General features: G+C 35.7%; 1 protein-coding gene across 3 annotated transcripts in view; it reads right to left on the bottom strand.

Annotated features, from left to right (window-relative positions):
- The window catches only part of SPAG16 (sperm associated antigen 16), a 325936-nt gene that overhangs the window by 233922 nt on the left and 71065 nt on the right, over positions 1 to 20949 (bottom strand). For 2 of the 3 annotated variants that reach the window (XM_027122197.1, XM_027122173.1), the window contains one exon: positions 9357 to 12451. The exons of the other annotated variant lie outside the window; for it this stretch is intronic. In XM_027122197.1, the coding sequence (XP_026977998.1) occupies positions 12218 to 12451 (234 nt within the window). In that variant the 3' untranslated portion in view covers positions 9357 to 12217. Of the gene's footprint in view, positions 1 to 9356; positions 12452 to 20949 lie in introns of those variants that run through there. 3 annotated transcript variants of the gene reach the window in all.

A 20949-nucleotide genomic window follows, 5' to 3' on the forward strand; every position in this document is an offset into this window, starting at 1 on the left:
CACTTGATTTTACATTAATTTTTCTGTTTTAAAATAAGAATTTGAAACCCCCCAAATTCATAATCTAAAATCAGAATACCATAAAATGAAATTCATATTTAAAATATAATTTAAACTAAAAATAAATACATTTTATTTATAGAGAACTGAGATTTTACATTTTCTACAGTAAAAAAAAAAAATTCATTCAAGAACCAATCTTAAAATCATGAGGAAATTTTCATATAATTAGATAAACTGGATTTAAAATAAACTATAAATTATTTCCAGGTAATTAATTCTAAAAGAAAGCATATTTTTTCTCCTGTGATATTTTTAGAACTTTAAAGTTCTAAGAGTATCTGTATATATTATAACAACAATGAAAATGTTTAATACCTAAGAGAACAACTAAGTAAAGAATATTGCCTTTGCTCAAAGAAAATATATTAAGGTACAGAAATTCCAGAATCTAAATGAAATAGAGCTGTCTGTAGCATACCACAGCTTTAATGATTATTTAGGTTAGAGCCAATTACAGAAAAAATGTACACTAAAATCCCGTAACAAAGCACCCAGTAAAAACTGATTTGGAACCTTAGAGTTCCTGTATTATGTGCTTGTACTTGTCAAACCAACAGTATTATTGTTTGAGTATCCTAATGAGACTCCAGAGAGTAGAGAAACTATTGAAGGAACTTAGAAAGGAAGAAGCTGAAAGATAAAGCTGAAATGATATACATGCACATATAATGGCACGTATATTTAAATATTCAAAGAGCTTTAGTAAAAAGCAGTAGTAGGCATAGTCTATGTATCTTAGAGAGAAATCTAAGGGGGGCTGAGTAACAGACTCTATAGAAGAAAGCAGATGCCTGACATTCTACCCTAAAACAAACAGGGTTGCCTCATGAATAGTGAACACCCTGCCCTTGGAAATGACCATAATGAAAGGATGCTGCTTTAGGTTGAAGTGATAAAATAGAGGCTGATTCTCTCTCTCACAAATGCTAACAAAATACTTTGTATATACTCATAGTTATCTCCTGTGTTAACGAAACCCCCTAAACTTACTGGCTCAAAACAACCATGTATTACTATTGCTAATGGTTGACTGAGCTCAGGTGGATGGTTCTCAGGTGGTGTGTCTCCTACAGTTATAATCAGACAGTGTTTGGGGCTGGAGTCATCTGAGGCCTTGACTGGTTCGATGTTCAAGATGGCTTCTTCAATCACATGTTTGGTGTCTCAGATGGGATGGCTGAACAGCTAGCCAAGCCTCTTTATCTCTTTTCTCTATGTGGCTTCTCCATATGGTGAGCCTCCCCACAGGACAATGGTCTCAGGATTGTCAAATTTGTTACAAGGTGGCCATTTCCCCCAAGCAGAGTGTTCAAGAGACATTTCCAAGAAATTGCCATCCTTTTCATCCTTTTCATTGATACTTCTCCTAGTATCAGAAGTCCTGTATCATCAAGTCAGCTACATTCCACTGGTCACACAGGGTTAACCCAGATCCATTGTACGAAGGACTAAACTATGGTGTCAATACGGGGAGGCATGGTTCACTGGCAGATTTATCCCTGGCGACTATCTACAACATATACTTTGCATTTAATGTTTCCTAATTTTTACATTTGAGGAGAGTGGCTAAAATAAATTATAAACATTCCTACAGTTCTTCGAGGAGATATGAATGAAATGGGAAAGCCCATTTAACTATTCCTTTATTTTTTAGGCAGAGAGTTAAACATCAAGATTGTAGATATTTGGCAAATAATGATACTGTGATAAAAACTGATCACTTACTTGTATTTCTCCAGACCCAGGGCTCTCAATCAGCGTATCACAACTTTGTTTGCACTGTGAAGTATCCCAGAGAACTGACAATGTGGTTACAAGAGGTACTAAACACCATCAGATGGAAAAGTAGTAAAATTCTGGGCTTGTGATGTCATAGCCGAATGTAATCATATGTAACCAGATCCATCATCCCAAGAGACGATGTGTGGAAAAGTACCACACATTCTTGTTGTGTTCATTTACACTGCCATCTTTTTAGCTCACTATCAACTTAAGCATTCTTTTTTAAACCATTATTAGAAACCTTGACTATGAACTAATTCGCTGCTATAAGCACCTAGTTTTGAAACTAACCTTTTAAAACATACTTTTAAAAGAAGGTAAATAATTTTGAATAATATATGTAATTTTCTCTACAATTTTAAGAAAGTTAATAAATTTTAAATAGGTCCATTTAAATTAGGAAACGTATATAAAATAAACCTAGTACAATGCCTAGCACATAGTGGGATGTTCAACTATTTTAATTAGTATGTAGATACACACACATAAACACATATACACACATACAAAACAATAATTTTTCTAGGAACAAAAATTATTACTGGATTTCTTTATCCACTGTTGAGGAATATCTCAACAACCTGATACTCCAAAAATGTTTTAAATAATACCTAATCTTATGGATACCACTATAAATATATGAACACTTCAATATAGTTTATATGTATGAGCTTCTGTGGAACAGCATAGCATTTTTTCTAGAAGCCATATGTTAAGAAAATGCAATAAGAATGGTAACAATATTAACCCATTCTTTCATGCTTCAGTAAAACCATTTATAGTCTTGTATCAACATATTAATTAATAGCATTATTCAAGATAACCCAAGAGTTCTGATATTATAGATTGAAAAGATCCTCATATTACAGATATAGTATATATGAATCCAGTACTATAAGTCTAATACTCTAGGTCTTTAAAAATACCAATAATAACTTTTAGTTTTAACCTTATAACCCATTTTGAATGAGGAAATTAATGATTTACCAATTTTCACTTTTAATTTCTTCTTTGTGACACTACTGTTTACCTGTCCTTCTTGAATCTATGTTCTCTTATTATGATATTCTTCTCCTACTCTTCTAAATTTTATTCCATGGTGGTCCCTTTTTTATTTTTCCCCTATAATCTCATCGTGACCTAGCATCAGTCTCAGACTTAAACCTTTAGTCCTTCTCCAAAAAAGGGTGAGTCTGCAGGGTGGGAAAGGGAATAAACTAGTGGAAAGTAAAGAGCCAAAATAAAAATAATTAAGAGTGGTACAAGATGTCACTCTAAGTAACTTAGAGAAGTTAACATAGGGAGTATGCTAGGATTTATTAAGGGCCTACAGATGATAAATACATTGTTTCATAAAGGTTAAGTGAGGTGCTTAGAGTAACAATGCCTAGGTATATCAGATTTCTAAACTCAAACTTTTTCTATATATCAAGGTAACACTCTTCATTCTAAATTAAGGGAATTATAACTGTGTATTTTTACTAATTAAAAGCCAATGCTTTGAATTATTTTGGTTCATAAAATTGTCCTATAAATTACCTAAATACAAATTATAAACATTAATATATGGCTAAATAAAATGTTATGCATTAATATTCCGAAGTTAGAAGTTTAGAATCAAGTGAAATAAGATGATTTTTTTCTTCCTGAGTATAAAAATCATTTGATCAAGAATGTAAAATCCTCAAAACCACTATTCTTCCCTCTTCTTTTGTATCCTCCCACAATGAGAATGGATACAAGAATAAAGTCACAGTTTATATGCCTTTTCTTCTACTATTAAGCCTCTACTATCTGGTTCATAATAAGAAGTAGAAATGAATTTAGAAAACAGAAAACTATTCAAAAAGGTAAAAAAATGGCATATATAGTAATCTACTATATATTAATATACTATATATACTAATAATATATACTATATATATTAATCCACTATCTTTTTGCTATCAGTTAAAAAAAAGCTGAACTTAAGTAAAGCTCCTTTTTGATTACTCATAATTTTATTTCACCTTAGGCACCTTATTGTTATCCAAATCTAAAGCTCCTTTTTGACATTACTTCAACTCCTCCAACTCCTACACTAACCAAGTAAATGTACTTCCCAAACTTATCATTTCCCATCTCTCATCCATTCTAGGACAATTCTAATCAAGAGTTTGGTTTATGCACTAAGTATAAAATATTTTAAGTGAAAACAGAAGCATTTAAAATTTGTTATAATTTTCCTCCATAGACTAAAAATGGATTGTCATTCACTTGTATTCTCCCAGAAGACATATCAAATGAGAATCTTAATTGCTAAAATTAAATACCAGACTCAGCAATATATTAAACTACATACTCTGAAGGATTCTTCCACTGAAAAACAACCAAAACCCAAGTAAAACATAATTTTATTACATTGTTGCACTCAACAGAAGTTAAAGGAGGAAAAAATAAGGGAAAATTGTGGAGTTAACATATGAGCTATAAGCAGTAAGCACATGGAAAAAATGGGTTCCCACGATGACAAATGCCAAAAGAGAACTGCAATCTGGAGACTAAACTGTAGGTCATCCATAAGATATGGAAGCAGAACTGTAGGAATGTTTAAAGAAATAAAAAATATACAGAGAAATGTTAAAAATAAAGAGATTTTTAAAAATGTACCAAGCAAATACTAATCAAAGAAAGATGAAGTAGCTATTTCATAAAAAAAGCAAAGCATTACTAGAAACAGAGAAGTCTGAGGTAAAGAAGAAAGTGTGTAAAATAAAAATGAATGAGAGCAGCAGATTTTAAAAGGAATTTCTTTATATTTCACTTTCAAAACAAAAAGTCTAGAATAAACACTTTTTTGTAATCTTTGACCCAACAATGCCAATTCTTGAGTTTTATCCTAAAAAAATAATCAGAGATATGAATACAGCTTTTACATGTAAGGATTTACCTCGTGGAATTATTTAAAACAATAAAATAATGGAAATAACCAAACTGAGTACATGTAAGGAGGTAAAATCGTTATGTAATATACAAATAATGAAGTATTATAAGGACATCATATCTAGAGTGTCTGAAGAATATATATTGTCATGAGAAATGCTTATATGTTGTTAGAAGAAAAATAAATGTACAAAAGTAGATAAAAATGTGTAAAAATATATATAGCATCTTTACTTGAAAAAATGTACATAAAGTCATTCCAATATTCTCTTAAATATATACTGTATATGTGTGTATAAAAACATTGAAAGAAAATTTAAAGGACAGTATTGATTATTAAAGTTGGTTTAAAATTTATAAAAATTTTAAAGAAAAAAGAAATAGAAAAGATTACTACAAATGATGCTTCAATTCATCTAGTTGATATAACAATTCTAAACTTATAAGCATCTAATAAAATAGCTTAAAAATGTGTAATGAAAAAACAGATTAAATTGTAGGAAAAGACTAGAAAATCCATCAACTTACTCAAGTACTGATATTGACCAAAATATAATACAGATACAGAAGGTCTGAATCTATGAAAATCAAACTGTATTAAATATATATGAAATTCTGAACTCCAAAATTAGAAAATACACATTCTTCTCAAGTATACAGACTTATAAAAAGGGACCATATACTAGTTGATAAAGACTTCGTATATTCGGATAAAAGTTAAAACCGAGACAGCTCTAAAAGGGTGGACTGAAATAGAAAATAATCCTCTCACAAGTAATCCTCCCAACGTGAGTGATCAAACTGATGCACAGCTGAGCATGATGGTCCAGGTTTCCTTTCTTTTTTTGTTCATCTATTTAGGACACTGTCTTGGTCTGTGTGCATGGTCAAAGATAGGTTACAGGCACTTCCCTGATCCATATAAATTGAAGATAAATGAGTATAAAGCAGTTCGAACCTGATGCTACTTTAAGAACCAGACCATGGAAGTGGCACTTGTGTCAGTGTCATATAATAAGCAACCATCATATCTCAGTGGTACATAACAAGAAGATTTATCTGGCTCATGTACTGTGGGTCAGCTGGAGATGAACTGATATGGACTGGGCCCAGTTATGGCAGCACTGATCCTCATGTCTTTCACTATACCAGAGGCTAGCTGAGACATGCTCTTCTCATTCCATGGCAGAGGTACAGGACAGCAAACCAAAATGTGCAAGCACATCCAATCCTCTGCTGTGTCAGAGGATCAAGTTATGATCGGCCAAAACATACATAAGTACATAATCAAGCTCTGCATTAGTGATCAAAGTAGCATCCTCCCTTGAAAATAAGGGCAAAGTGTAAGTATTTCCAAAAAATAATTTCATAGGCACACACCAAATAAGTGCATATTCTATTGGCAAAATTTATTGTTATGGTCACAGGTGTGAAGGAAACTGAGAAATATAAGGTCTAACTACATGGCTAGCTATGTCATGAAAACCATGGAATAAAGAAAATATGTTTCAGTGGAGAACTAGCAATCTCTACCACAACAACTCCCAACATATTTTAAGAATTGGTTTTATACAGCTTATGTGCTCTGACCATGATTTTTTTTTTTTTTTTTTTTTTGCGGTATGCGGGCCTCTCACTGTTGTGGCCTCTCCCGTTGCAGAGCACAGGCTCTGGACGCGCAGGCCCAGCGGCCATGGCTTACAGGCCTAGCCGCTCCGCGGCATGTGGGATCTTCCCAGACCGGGGCACGAACCCATGTCCCCTGCATCGGCAGGCGGACTCTCAACCACTGCACCACTAGGGAAGCCCCATGATTTATTTTAACTAGAAATATATAATAACCAAAAAAAAAGATAACCCACAAATCATGCATATGTAAATTTGAAAATGCCCTCTAAAATAACCATGGGACAAAGGAGAAATCATAATGGCAATCTTAGAATACTTAAGACTGAGCAAAAATTAAATTGCTACATATAAACACCTGCAGTATACAGTTATAGTAGTATTTAGGAGGAAATTTATAATATTAAATATTTAGAATAGTGGAAAGGCCAAAAATTAATAAGCTATGTATCCTAATTAAGAAATGGGAAAAAAAAAAAGAAGAAACCCAAAAAGTGTAGTCATAAGGAAATCACAACAATGAAAGCAAAAGTAATGAAAAAAATAGGCATATAATAGAGAATCATAAAACTCAAAAGTTGGATCTTTGAAAATACCAATAAAATTCATAAATCTCCAAGAAGACAGATGAGAGATGGGGGAGAGTCTGGGAGGGGGTAATTTTAAGAAGGGAGGAAATAGATATCAAATATAAAAAGAGAATATAACTATGGATTTATTAGAGACAAAAAATAAAAAATGCAACAAATACCTTTATGCTGGTAAATTCAGAACTTAGACAAAATGGTTATATTCATGTAAATATATTAATTTATAATTTACCAAAATTGATTCAAGAAGAGATAACTGCTAGAATTCTATTATATTAAAAAATCCAGGGGTTTCCTAGGCGGTCCAATGGTTAAGTCTTCACCTTCCAATGCAGGGGGTGAGGGTTTGATCCCTTGTTGGGGAGCTAAGATCCCACATGCTTTGGGGACAATAAACTAAAACATAAAACTGAAGTCCAAAGCAATCTACATATTCAATGCAATCCCTATCAAACTACCAATGGCATTCTTCACAGAATTAGAACAAAACATCTTACAATTTGTATGGAAACACAAATGACCCCAAATAGCCAAAGCAAACTTGAGAAAGAAAAATTGAGCTGGAGGAATCAGGTTCCCCGATGTCAAACTATACTAAACAGCTACAGTAATCAAGACAGTATGGTACTGGCACAAAGACAGAAATATATGGTACAGGATAGAAAGCCCAGAGATAAACCCACGAACATATGGTCACCTAATTTATGACAAAGGAGGCAAAAATATACAATAGAGAAAAGACATCCTCTTCAATAAGTGGTGCTGGGAAACCTGGAGAGCTACAAGTAAAAGAATAAAATTAGAACACTACCTAACACCATACACAGAAATAAACTCCAGATGAATTAATGACCTAAATGTAAGATCAGACACTATAAAACTCTTACAGGAAGACAGAGGGAGAACACTCTTTGACATAAGCCACAGCAAGATCTTTTTTGACCCACCTCCTAGAGTAATGAAAATAAAAACAAAAATAAACAACTGAAACCTAATGAAACTTAAAAGCTTTTGCACAGCAAAGGAAACCATAAACAAGACAAAAAGACAACCCTCAGAATGAGAGAAAATATTTGCAAATGAAACAACAGACAAAGGATTAAACTCCAAAATATACAAACAGCCCATGGAGCTCAATATCTAAAAAACAAACAACCCAATTAAAAAATGGGCATAAGACCTAAATAGACATTTCACCAAAGAAGACATACAGATCACCAAGAAGCACATGAAAAGATGTTCAATATCACTAATTATTAGAGAAATGCAAATCAAAACTACAATGAGGTATCACCTCACACCAGTCAGAATGGCCATCATCAAAAAATCTAGAAACAATAAATGCTGGAGAGGATGTGGGGAAAAGGGGACCCTCTTGCGCTGTTGGTGAGAATGTAAATTGTTACAGCCACTATGGGGAACACTATGGAGGTTCCTTAAAAAACTAAAAATAGAACTACCATATGACCCAGCAATCCCACTACTGGGCATATACCCTGAGAAAACCATAATTCAAAAAGAGACATGTACCACAATGTTCATTGCAGCACTATTTACAATAGCCAGGACGTGGAAGCAACCTAAGTGTCCATAGACAGATGAATGGATAAAGAAGATGTGGCACATATATACATGGAATATTACTCAGTCAAAGAAAGAAACGAAATTGAGTTATTTGTAGTGAGGTGGATGGACCTAGAGTCTGTCATACAGAGTGAAGTAAGTCAGAAAGAGAAAAACAAATACCGTATGCTAACACATACATAAGGAATCTAAAAAAAAAGATACTGATGAACCTAGTGGCAGGGCAGGAATAAAGATACAGACATAGAGAATGGACTTGAGGACACGGGGGAGGGGGAAGTGTAAGCTCTGACAAAGTGAGAGTATCACTGACATATATACACTACCAAATGTAAAATAGATAGCTAGTGGGAAGCAGCAGCATTGCACCGGGAGATCAGCTCAGTGCTTTGCGACAACCTAGAGGGGTGGGATAGAGAGGCTGGGAGGGAGGCCCAAGAGGGAGGGTATATGGGGATATATGTATACATATAGCTGATTCACTTTGTTGTACAACAGAAACTAACACAACATTGTAAAGCAATTATACTGCAATAAAGATGTAAAAAAACAAAACAAAACAGAAACAATATTGTAACAAATTCAAAAAAGACTTGAAAAAAAAATTAAAAACCTGAATCCATAGTATAAAATATTTCCATAAATACATAGTAGCTCCTATTAGTTTCATCTAAGACTTCTACCCATACATTTAAGGGTAGATATAAAAACTCAAAGAAGAGAAAAAGAGGGAATATTCGGCAACTCATGTAATGATAGCAAAATTATAAAAAGACAGTGACTAAAAAGGAAAATTAAAGGCCAGTTTTATTCAAAAAATAGAAGCATCCTAAGAAAAAACAGTGAACTAGATCTAGTGATATATACATCATATAACACATGATGAATGAGTTAGTTTCATCCCAAGAATGAAAGAGAATGTTACATTACAAAGTCCATTATGTCATTTACCACATTAAAATGTTAATGGAGAAAATCATCTCAGAGGCAGAAAATTCAATATTCACTCATGATAAAATAAAAACACTTAAACATGATAAAAAACTTATCATTCATTTATGATTAAAAAATTAACACTAACTCGTGATAAAAAACAAATAAACTTAGCAAATATAGAAGTAAACATTTTTAACTTAATAAGGAATATCTACCAAAGACATAACAAATATCATCTCTTGTGCTGAAACATAAGAAGCATTCCTTCTAAAATAAAAAAAGGATAAGAATGCCTGTTCCAATTTCTTCAATTTAACCATTCTCTAGAGGTCCTAAACAATGCACAAAAAGAAGAAATATACATAAAATTTTCCAGGATCAGAAAAGGAAAATCACAACTATCATTGTTTATAGATGATATAATTATTTGCAAGGAAATTTTTTTAAAGAAACCTCTTGCAATGGAGAGTTTAGCAAGGTCATTATATTTAAGATCAACTTAGAGTAATCAATTTCATTTCTATGTAACAGCAACAAACAGAACACATATTTCTCAGTTATTCATTCATTTAAACACAAATATTTGTGGAGTACTTAATATTGGCCAGTCATGTTTTTGGCACTGAGAATACAGTAGTGAATAAAGCAGATAAATATACCTGCTCTTGTGGAGCTTACATTCTAGTGGGGAAGAGATGCAATAAACAAGTTAAAAAGTACAACACAGAATGTAAGAGAAAGATATGTAAGATGTGTAAGGAGAAAAAACAAAACAAAAGCAGGAAAGAGATCCAGGAAGGAAAAGGGAATGAGGGGCAGCATTAAAATTTAGATTGGGCAGCTATAGAAGGTCTCTCTAAAAGGAGACATTTAACTAAAACTTTAAAGGAAGTGAAGGGATGAGCCTTTCAAATATCTGAAGGAAGACAGCTCAGGCAGAAGAAACCTCAAGTGCAAAAGCCTGGAGGCAGGGCCTGACTAGAGTGTTCTACAAATAGGAAGGAGGCTAGTGTGGCTGCAATTGAGTAAAAGATGGGCCAGTAGCTGTAGATGAGGTCAGAGAGGTTACAAAGGGGTCAGATTGTGTAGGGCCTCAGAGGCTATAATGACTTTCCTATAGCTGAAAAAGACAGGAAGCCACTAGAAAGTTTTCAACCGAGAAATGTTATGGATAGATTTATGTTTTAAGAGGATCACTCTGGCTGCTGTTTTCAAAGAAGACTGAAGCAAAGGAAATCAAAAAACAGAAAGATCAGTTAGGAAGCTATTGCAGTAATCCAGGCTAGAGACAATGGGGAAGAAAAACAGAGCAACACTGCTGGTGGTAAGAAAAGATGGAAGTGTGGATATGTTTCAAAGATAGAACCAAAATAATTTCTTTTCATATCTGATGCGAAATGTCTAAGAGAGAAATGACTCAAGGATAACTCCAGAGGTTTTTGGCTAAGGAAGTGGAAGGACGGAGCTTCCATTAATTAAGATGGAGAAAACTGCAGGAGATAGAGCTTTAATGCGGACTCGATATCTAACTGTGGAGGACAAGTATGCAGCTGAGTTGGATACATAAAATTAGAGGACAGGAAAGAGAGCTCAGTTGAAGATAAAACTTAATGAGTCACTAACATATAGGTAATTTAAAGCCACGAGACTGGATGAGATCACCTAGGGAGTGATGACACCAAAGAGAAGAGGCCCCAGAATTGATCCCTGGAAAACCTCAACATACAGAGAGGTTGGGGAGATAAGGAGCAAACAGCAAAGAAAGTGAAAATGTATGGCAGTTATTGGTAATAGCAAGGCCTGAGGAATGACCAAAAGTGAGTGGCTGAGAATGGATGGAGAACAGGATCACTTAAAGAAGAGGCTATCGAGGAACTGAAAGTCCAGAGTGTTAGAGGATCATCCATGTGAATATCTAAATAAAATTATGGCAGTAATCTTTTTACAAAAGTGACAATGTCACAGTGATTAATTTTTTTTTATTTTACAAGAAAAAATGATCTGAGAAGTACCTGTAATAAAGAGTTATTACTGAGTAGGATAACATGATGATATGAGATTCAAGGCAAGGTGTATTCATGAATGAGGGCAGAAGAAGGGACTGAAAACAGCAACGAGAAGCAAAGGGGACATTTATCTCACCTACAGATCCAATGCTATGGTTGAGCGGGGAGTAGAGAGAAATCACCCTTGAGACTGCTACAGGTCAAGGCAGACCGGAGGTATCTCAGGAGAGCTGGTTATGGATGTCACTTCTCAACTCCACATTTGATGAAGAAAGATGGTAGCCTGAACGGCTATGCAATGAGTATTTATAGCACAGAACCTGAAAGATACTACAAATCAAGGCTTTTTTTCCCCGAAGAGAACCTGCCTGGCTGCAGGAGAAACTATAAGCAGAGAAAAGCTAAATTTCCATTAGCACAGAAGGTGAAGGGAACATTCACAGTACAAGTTAAAAATATAGAGGATTTTGCTAGTCAATGATCTTAAGTTCCAGAGGGTACACAGAAAAAGATTTGAGAGTCAGGAAAGGAGAAGAAGAGATTGGGTCAGAAAAAGTGACATAAGGAGCCTTAGGGAGGATTAGAGCTCTGGAATATATGATGAACTGGGAGCCCTAGGCTCCTTATGAAGACTAAAAAGTACAGGATAAAGGGTATGGGTGTTGAAGAAAGAGCTCTGGGGGAGAAGAGGCCAGAAACAGGTGTTGCTCAGAATCTCCCCTTTGGCTCCTGCTGACAGAGGTATGATGTCCTGTAGACGGGTGGTCTTACTCTGAGTGCTTGGGCACTCTGTTGTCTCCTGCCAAAGATGTCCTGAAGAGGTGTGATCTTATTCCAAGTTTGAGAGTTCCCTCTCCACTCCTGATGATGGAGGCATGGAGTTGGACAGAGGGCTGATCTTGCACTGAGCTCACAGGCGCCCTCTTGATTTCTGTTGGAGGCCTCAAGGCCAGTGAAGGAAAAAGTTATTTATTTTAACTACTTGTAAATATCATTTACAATAGCAAAAATTATTAGGTACTTATAATTATATTTAACAAAAACATGTATAAGATCTGTATGGAAAAAAGTATAAAAATGTTTTGAAAGACACTTTTTTAAAAACCAAATATATGGGGAGATAAACCATGTCCATTCATGCTTTGAAACACTCAATATCATAATTATGTCAGTTATCTCTACATCAATCTATAAAACCAAAGCTATGCTAATAAAAGTCTCAAATTTATGGAGAACTACAGATTAGGAATACGCTTCTGAAGAACAAGAATAAGGTTGAGGCAATCGCCCTAAGATATATCCAAACTTATTAAAAACTATAATAATTTAAAAGTACAGTGTATTGTATGATATCACTTATAGGTGGGATCTAAACAAGTTAAAACTTTTTTGAAAAAGGGAGTAAACCGGTGGTTACCAGGGGATGGAGGGTGGAGTGAAAGTAATGGTGTTGAGAATACAAACTTGTAATGAATAATAAATAGCCATAGAGATCTAATGTACAGTATAATGAATATAGACAATAATATTGTACTATAATAATGTAATGTGATAAATATCGTTATACTGACAATCAGCTTATAATATATAAATGTATCAAAGTAACACAAGTAACACTTTGTCTACCTTAAACTTACACAATGTTACATGTCAAATTTATTTTAAAAAATATGGTTCTGACAAGGAAGTAAACAAATTCACCAATGGAACATAAAAGAAAGTCCAAAAGCAAACCAGTGTATACACAGAAACCAGTTAAATGACAGAGCTGGTACTTGCAGACCATTGGGAAAAAGAAGAACCATATAACAAATTGTGCTGAAATAGGCAATTATCTGAGCGAAACCAAGTGAAACTGGATTCCTACTACACTCCACATAAAAATTTCAATTTCAAGGTAATTTCAATATTGCAACTGGAAAGCAAACTTTTATGATGAGACATCCAATTGAGACTAGATGGAGTAGACTTAACTCTCCCCATCCTCTTCCCTAAGAACAACTATAAACCATGGAAATAATGCAAGGCACAATAAAAGCAGAACTGTGAAAGGGGGAAATAGGAATGTAAACTAATAGTTCAAGATACCAGGATGAAAGGAAGAGCATAGTGGTAGGACATTTTACCATTCCCTACTGAACAGAAGGTGACTCATGTCTGACCCCTAACCTGGAAACAAAAGGTAATGTATTCTCTTACCATAATCAAATCAAACTAGAAATCAGTACCACAAAGAAAACAGGAAAATCTCTAAAACACATGGAAATTAAACACCACACTTGTAAATAATCCAAAGGTCAAAGAGCAAGTCTCAAAGAAAATAAAAATAAAAATACATAGAATTGAATGAAAATGAAAGTATAATATATCAAGATATGGGGTATGCAGCTAAAGCAGTGTTGAGAGGGCTATTTATAGCACTATATGCTTATATTACAAAAGAAGAAATGTCTCAAATTAATAATTTAAGTTTATAACTCAAAAAGGAGCACAAGAAACTCAAAGCTGGAGGAAGAATAAAAGAAATAATACAGATAAAAGCAGAAATCAATGACATTGAAAATAAGAAAACAATTCAGAAAATCACAAAACAAAAAGGTAGTTCATTTTTTTTAAAAAGTCAGTAAAATTGATAAAATTCTACCTAGCAAGACTGACAAAAATAAAAAGGCAAAAGATACAAATAACAAATGTCCAAAACACTGGAATAGAGGAACTCACCATAGATCATACAGTTATTAAAAGTATAACAATGGAATGTTATGAACAACTGTATACTCATAAACTTAACAAGTTCAAAAAACACAACCAAAACTCAATTAAGATGAAATAATCTGAATAGCCCTATAATCCTTAAAAAGATTAAATTTGTAATTTAAAAGCCCCCAAAAAAGAAATCTGGCCCAGATGGTCTTTGGAGAATTCTACCAAATATTTAAAAAAGGATTAACAACTACTTAGGAAGAAAAATAACTATTGACCCATGCAACAGCTTGGATGAATCTTAAGGGAATGATGCTGAGTACAAAAGTCAACTCCAAAGTTAAATACTGTATGATTCCATTTAAATAACAATCTTGAAATGACAATATTATACAGCTGGAAAAGAAATTAGTGGTTTCTATGGTTAGGGATTAGAGGGAGTGGAATAGAGAGAGAAAAGTGGACATGACTATAAAAGAGCAACACTAGGGATGCTTGCAGTGATGGAACTCTTCTACACCTTGATTGGATCAAGGTCAATTGGGGATTGTGATATTGTACTTTAGTTTTGCAAGATGTTACAACTGAAGGAAAGTAGATAGAGAATATACAAGATCTCGCTGAATTATTATTTATAACTGCATGTGAATCTACAACTATCTCAAAATAAAAAGGTTGGTTTCAAAAAATTAAAGACATTAGTAGAACACAGAAAACTTTAAATAATTTCTATAGATTAAATAGTACTGTATCAATGTTAATTGCTTGATTTAAATATCAGGAGAGGGACCTTCAAGATGGCAAAGGAGTAAGAGGTGGAGATCACCTTCCTCCCCACAAATACATCAAAAATACACCTACATGTGGAACAACTCCTACAGAACACCTACTGAATGCTGGCAGAAGACCTCAGACTTCCCAAAAGGTGAGAAACTCCCAAGTACCTGGGTAGGGGAAAAGAAAAAAGAAAACACAGACACAAAAGAATAGGGACAGGACCTGCACCTCTGGGAGGGAGCTGTGAAGGAGGAAACCTTTCACCACACGAGGAAGCCCCTTCATTGGCGGAGATGGGGGAAGGGGGGATGTTTCATAGCCACGGACGAGAGCACAGCAACAGGGGTGCGGAGGGCAAAGCGGAGAGATTCCTGTACAGTGGATCAGTGCCGACCAGCACTCACCAGCCTGAGAGGCTGGTCTGCGCACCCGCCAGGGCGGTTGGGGGCTGGGAGCTGAGGCTGGGGCTTCAGAGGTGAGAGCCCGGGGAGAAGACTAGGGTTGGCTGTGTGAACACAGCCTGAAGGGGGCTAGCGCGCCACAGCTAGCTGGGAGGGAGTCTGGGAAAAACTCTGGAACTGCCTAAGAGGCAGAGACCATTGTTTCGGGGTGCGCGAGGAGAGGGGATTCAGAACACAGCCTAAACGAGCTCCAGAGATGGGCATGAGCCACGGCTACAAGCACAGACACCAGAGAATGGCATGAGATGCTAAGGCTGCTGCTGCAGCCACCAAGAACCCTGTGTGCGAGCACAGGTCACTATCCACACCTCCCCTACCGGGAGCCTCTGCAGCCAGCCACTGCCAGGGTCCCATGATCCAGGGACAACTTCCCCGGGAGAACACCAAGGCACACCTCAGGCTGGTGCAATGTCATGCCTGCCCCTGCCGCCTCAGGCTCGTCCTGCATTTCATATTCCTCCCTCCCCCCGACATGAGTGAGCCAGAGTCCTCTAATCAGCTGCTACTTTAACCCCGTCCTGTCTGGGTGGGGAACAGAGCCCTCCGGTGACCTACACGCAGAAGCAGGGCCAAATCCAAAGCTAAACCCAAGGAGCTGTGCGAACAAAGAGAAAGGGAAATATCTCCCAGCAGCGTCAGGAGCAGCGGATTAAATCTCCACAATCAACTTGATATACCCTGCATCTCTGGAATACCTGAATAGACAACAAATCATTCCAAAATTGAGGCGGTGGATTCTGGTAGGAACTGTAGACTTGGGGTTTGCTTTATGCATCTAATTTGGTTTTGGTTTTAAGGTTTTTTTTGTTTAGTATATACAGCTTATTACCACTGGTAGATTTGTTTATTGATTGGGTTGCTTTTTTCTTTTCTTTTTATAATACATATTTTTTCCTTTTTCTCTTTTTGTGCCCATGTATGTGTATGCTTCTTTGTGTGATTTTGTCTGTATAGCTTCACTTTTACCATTTGTCCTAGGGTTCCGCCTGTCTGGTTTTTTTTTCATTTTGTATAGTTTTTAGTGCTTGTTATCATTGGTGGATTTCTTTTTTGGTTTGGTTGCTCTCTTCTTTCTTTCTTTTTTATTTTTTATTACTTTAAAATTTTTTTTTATTTTCAATAATTTTTTTATTTCTTATTTTAATAACTTTATTTTTTCACTCTTTCTTTGTGTTTTTTTCTCCCTTTTCTTCTGAGCCGTGTGGTTGACAGGGTCTTGGTGCCCCAGCCAGGTGTCAGGCCTGTGCCTCTGAGGTGGGAGAGCCGAGTTCAGGATATTGGTCCACCAGAGACCTCCCAGCTCCACGTAATATCAAATGTCAAAAGTTCTCCCAGAGATCTCTATCTCAATGCTAAGACCCAGCTCCACTCAGCAACCAGAAAGCTACACTGCTGGATACCCTATGCAAAACAACTAGCAAGACAGGAACACAGCCCCACCCATTAGCAGAGAGGCTGTCTAAAATCATAATAAGGTCACAGACACCCCAAAATACATCACCGGATGTGGTCCTGCACACCGGAAAGACAAGATACAACCTCAACCACCAGAACAGAGGCACCAGTCCCCTCCACCAGGAAGCCTACCCAACCCAGCAACCAACCTTAGCCAAGGGGGGCAGACATCAAAAACAACGGGAACTACGAAACTGCAGCCTGCAAAAAGGAGATCCCGAACACAGTAAGAAAAGCAAAATGAGAAGACACAGAAACACACACAGCAGATGAAGAAGCAATGTAAAAACCCACCAGACCAAACAAATTAAAGGGAAATAAGAAGTCTACCTGAAAAAGAATTCAGAGTAATGGTAGTAAAGGTGATCCAAATTCTTGGGAACAGAATGGAGAAAATACAAAAAACGTTTCACAAGAAACTAGAAGAACTAAAGAGCAAACAAACAATGATGAACAACACAATAAATGCAATTAAAACTTCTCTAGACAGAATCAATAGCAGACTAAATGAGGCAGAAAAACGGACAAGTGACCTAAAAGATAAAATACTGGGAAGAACTACTGCAGAGCAGAATGAAGAAAAAAGAATGAAAAGAACTGAGGACAGTCTCAGAGACCTCTAGGACAATATTAAATGCACCAAAATTCAGACTATAGGGGTCTCAGAAGAAGAGAAAATGAAAGGGACTGAGAAAACATTTGAGGAGATTATAGCTGAAAACTTCCCTAATACGGAAAAGGAAATAGTCAATGAACTCCAGGAAGCACAGAGAGTCCCATACAGGATAAATCCAAGGAGAAACATGCCAAGACACATATTAATTAACCTTTCAAAAATTAAAGACAAAATATTAAAAGCAGCAAGGGAAAAACAAGAAATAACATACAAGGGAATCCCCATACAGTAAACAGCTGATCTTTCAGCAGAAACTCTGCAAGCCAGAAGGGAGTGGCAGGACATATTATAAGTGATGAAAGGGAAAAACCTACAACCAAGATTACCCAGCAAGGATCTCATTGAGATTTGATGGAGAAATTAAAACCTTTACAGACAAGCAAAAGGTAAGAGAGTTCAGCACCACCAAACCAGCTTTACAACAAATGCTAAAGGAACTTCTCTAGGCAGCAAACAAAAGGGAAGGAAAAGACCTACAATAACAAACCCAAAACAATTAAGAAAATGGTAATAAGAACATACATATCAATAGCTACCTTAAATACAAGTGGATTAAATGCTCCAACCAAAGGACATGGACTGGCTGAACGGATACAAAAATAAGACCCACATATATGCTGTCTACAAGAGACCCACTTCAGACCTAGGGACACATACGGACTGAAAGTGAGGGGATGGAAAAAGATATTCCATGCAAATGGAAATCAAAAAAAGCTGGAGTAGCAATTCTCATATCAGACAAAGTAGACTTTAAAATAAAGACTATTAGAAGAGACAAAGAAGGACACTACATAATGATCAAGGGAACAATCCAAGAAGAAGATATAACAATTGTAAATATTTATGTACCCCACATAAGAGCACCTCAAGGCAAAAGCTAACAGCCATGAAAGGGGAAATCGACAGTAACACAATCATAGTAGGGGACTTTAACACCCCACTTTCATCAAGGGACAGCTCATCCAAAATGAAAATAAATAAAGAAACACAAGCTTTAAATGATACATTAAACAAGATGGACTTAATTGATATTTATAGGACATTCCATCCAAAAACAACAGAATATACTTTCTTCTCAAGAGCTCATGTAACATTCTCCAGGATAGATCATATCTTGGATCACAAATCAAGCTTTAGTAAATTTAAGAAAATTGAAATTCTATCAAGTATCTTTTCTGACCACAACGCTATGAGACTAGATTATCAATTACAGGAAAAAATCTGTAAAAAATACAAACACATGGAGGCTAAACAAGACACTACTTAATAACCAAGAGATCACTGAAGAAATCAAAGAGGAAATCAAAAAATACCTAGAAACAAATGACAATGAAAATATGACAACCCAAAACCTATGGGATGCAGCAAAAGCAGTTCTAAGAGGGAAGTTTATAGCAATACAATCCTACCTCAAAAAACAAGAAACACCTGAAATAAACAACCTAAACTTATACCTAAAGCAATTAGAGAAAGAAGAACCAAAAAACTCCAAAGTTAGCAGAAGGAAAGAAATCATAAAGATCACATCAGAAATAAATGAAAAAGAAATGAAGGAAACGATAGCAAAGATCAGTAAAACTAAAAGCTGGTTCTTTGAGAAGATAAAAAATAATGATAAACTATTAGCCAGACTCATCAAGAAAAAAAGGGAGAAGACTCAAATCTGTAGAATTTGAAATGAAAAAGGAGAAGTAACCACTGACACTGCAGAAATACAAAGGATAATGAGACATTACTACAAGCAAATCTATGCCAATAAAATGAACAGCCTGGAAGAAATGGACAAATTCTTAGATAAGCACAACTTCCAAGACTCATCCAGGACGAAATACAAAATATAAACAGTTCAATCACAAGCACTGAAAATGAAATTGTGAGTAAAAATTATCCAACAAACAAAAGCCCAGGACCAGATGGCTTCACAACTGAATTCTATCAAACATTTAGAGAAGAGCTATCACCTATCCTTCTCAAACTCTTCCAAAATATGGCCAAGGGAGGAACACTCCTAAACTCATTCTACGAGGCCACCATCATCCTGATACCAAAACCAGACAAAAATGTCACAAAAATAGAAAACTACAGGCCAATTTCACTGATGAACACAGATTCAAATATCCTCAACAAAATACTAGCAAACAGAATCCAAAAGCACATTAAAAGGATCATACACCATGATCAAGTGGGGTTTATTCCAGGAATGCAAGGATTCTTCAATATACGCAAATCAATCAATGTGATACACCATATTAACAAACTGAAGGAGACAGCCTCTTCAATAAGTGGTGCTGGGAAAACCTGACAGCTACATGTAAAGAATGAAGTTAGAACACTCCCTAACACCATACACAAAAATAAACTCAAAATGGATTAAAGATCTAAATGTAAGGCCAGACACTATAAAACTCTTAGAGGACAACACAGGCAGAATGCTCTATGACATAAATCACCGCAATATCCTTTTTGACCCACCTCCTAGAGAAATGGAAATAAAAACAAAAATAAACAAATGGGACCTAATGAAACTTCAAAGCTTTTGCACAGCAAAGGAAACCATAAACAAGACCAAAAGACAACCCTCAGACTGGGAGAAAATATTTGCAAATGAAGCAACTGACAAAGGATTCATCTCCAAAATTTACAAGCAGCTCATGCAGCTCAGTATCAAAAAAACAAACAACCCAATAGAAAAATGGGCAGAAGACCCAAATAGACATTTCTCCAAAGAAGTTATACAGATTGCCAACAAACACGTGAAAGGATGCTCAACATCAGTAATCATTAGAGAATGATGTAAATCAAAACTTCAATGAGGTATCACCTCATACCAGTCAGAATGGCCATCATCAAAAAAATCTACAAACCATAAATGCTGGAGAGGGTGTGGAGAAAAGGGAACCCTCTTGCACTGTTGGTGGGAATGTAAATTAATACAGCCACTATGGAGAACAGTATGGAGGGTCCTTAAAAAAATAAAAATAGTACTACCATACGACACAGCAATCCCACCACTGGGCATGTACCCTGAGAAAACCATAATTCAAAGATTCATGTACCACAATGTTCATTGCAGCTCTATTTACAATAGCCAGGACATGGAAGCAACCTAAGTGTCCATCAAGAGATGAATGGATAAAGAAGATGTGGCACATATATACAATGGAATATTACTCAGCCAATAAAAGAAACAAAATTGAGTTATTTGTAATGAGGTGGATGGACCTAGAGTATGTCATATAGAGGGAAGTAAGTCAGAAAGAGAAAAACAAATACCGTAAGCTAACACATATATATGGAATCCAAAAGAAAAGAAAAAGTGGTTCTGAAGAACGTAGGGGCAGGACAGGAATAAAGATGCAGACATAGAG

The sequence above is a fragment of the Aethalodelphis obliquidens genome, unplaced genomic scaffold (genome assembly GCF_003676395.1).
Source record: "Aethalodelphis obliquidens isolate GAN/ISIS:26980383/991018 unplaced genomic scaffold, ASM367639v1 scaffold2, whole genome shotgun sequence".
Lineage (NCBI taxonomy): Eukaryota > Metazoa > Chordata > Mammalia > Artiodactyla > Delphinidae > Aethalodelphis > Aethalodelphis obliquidens.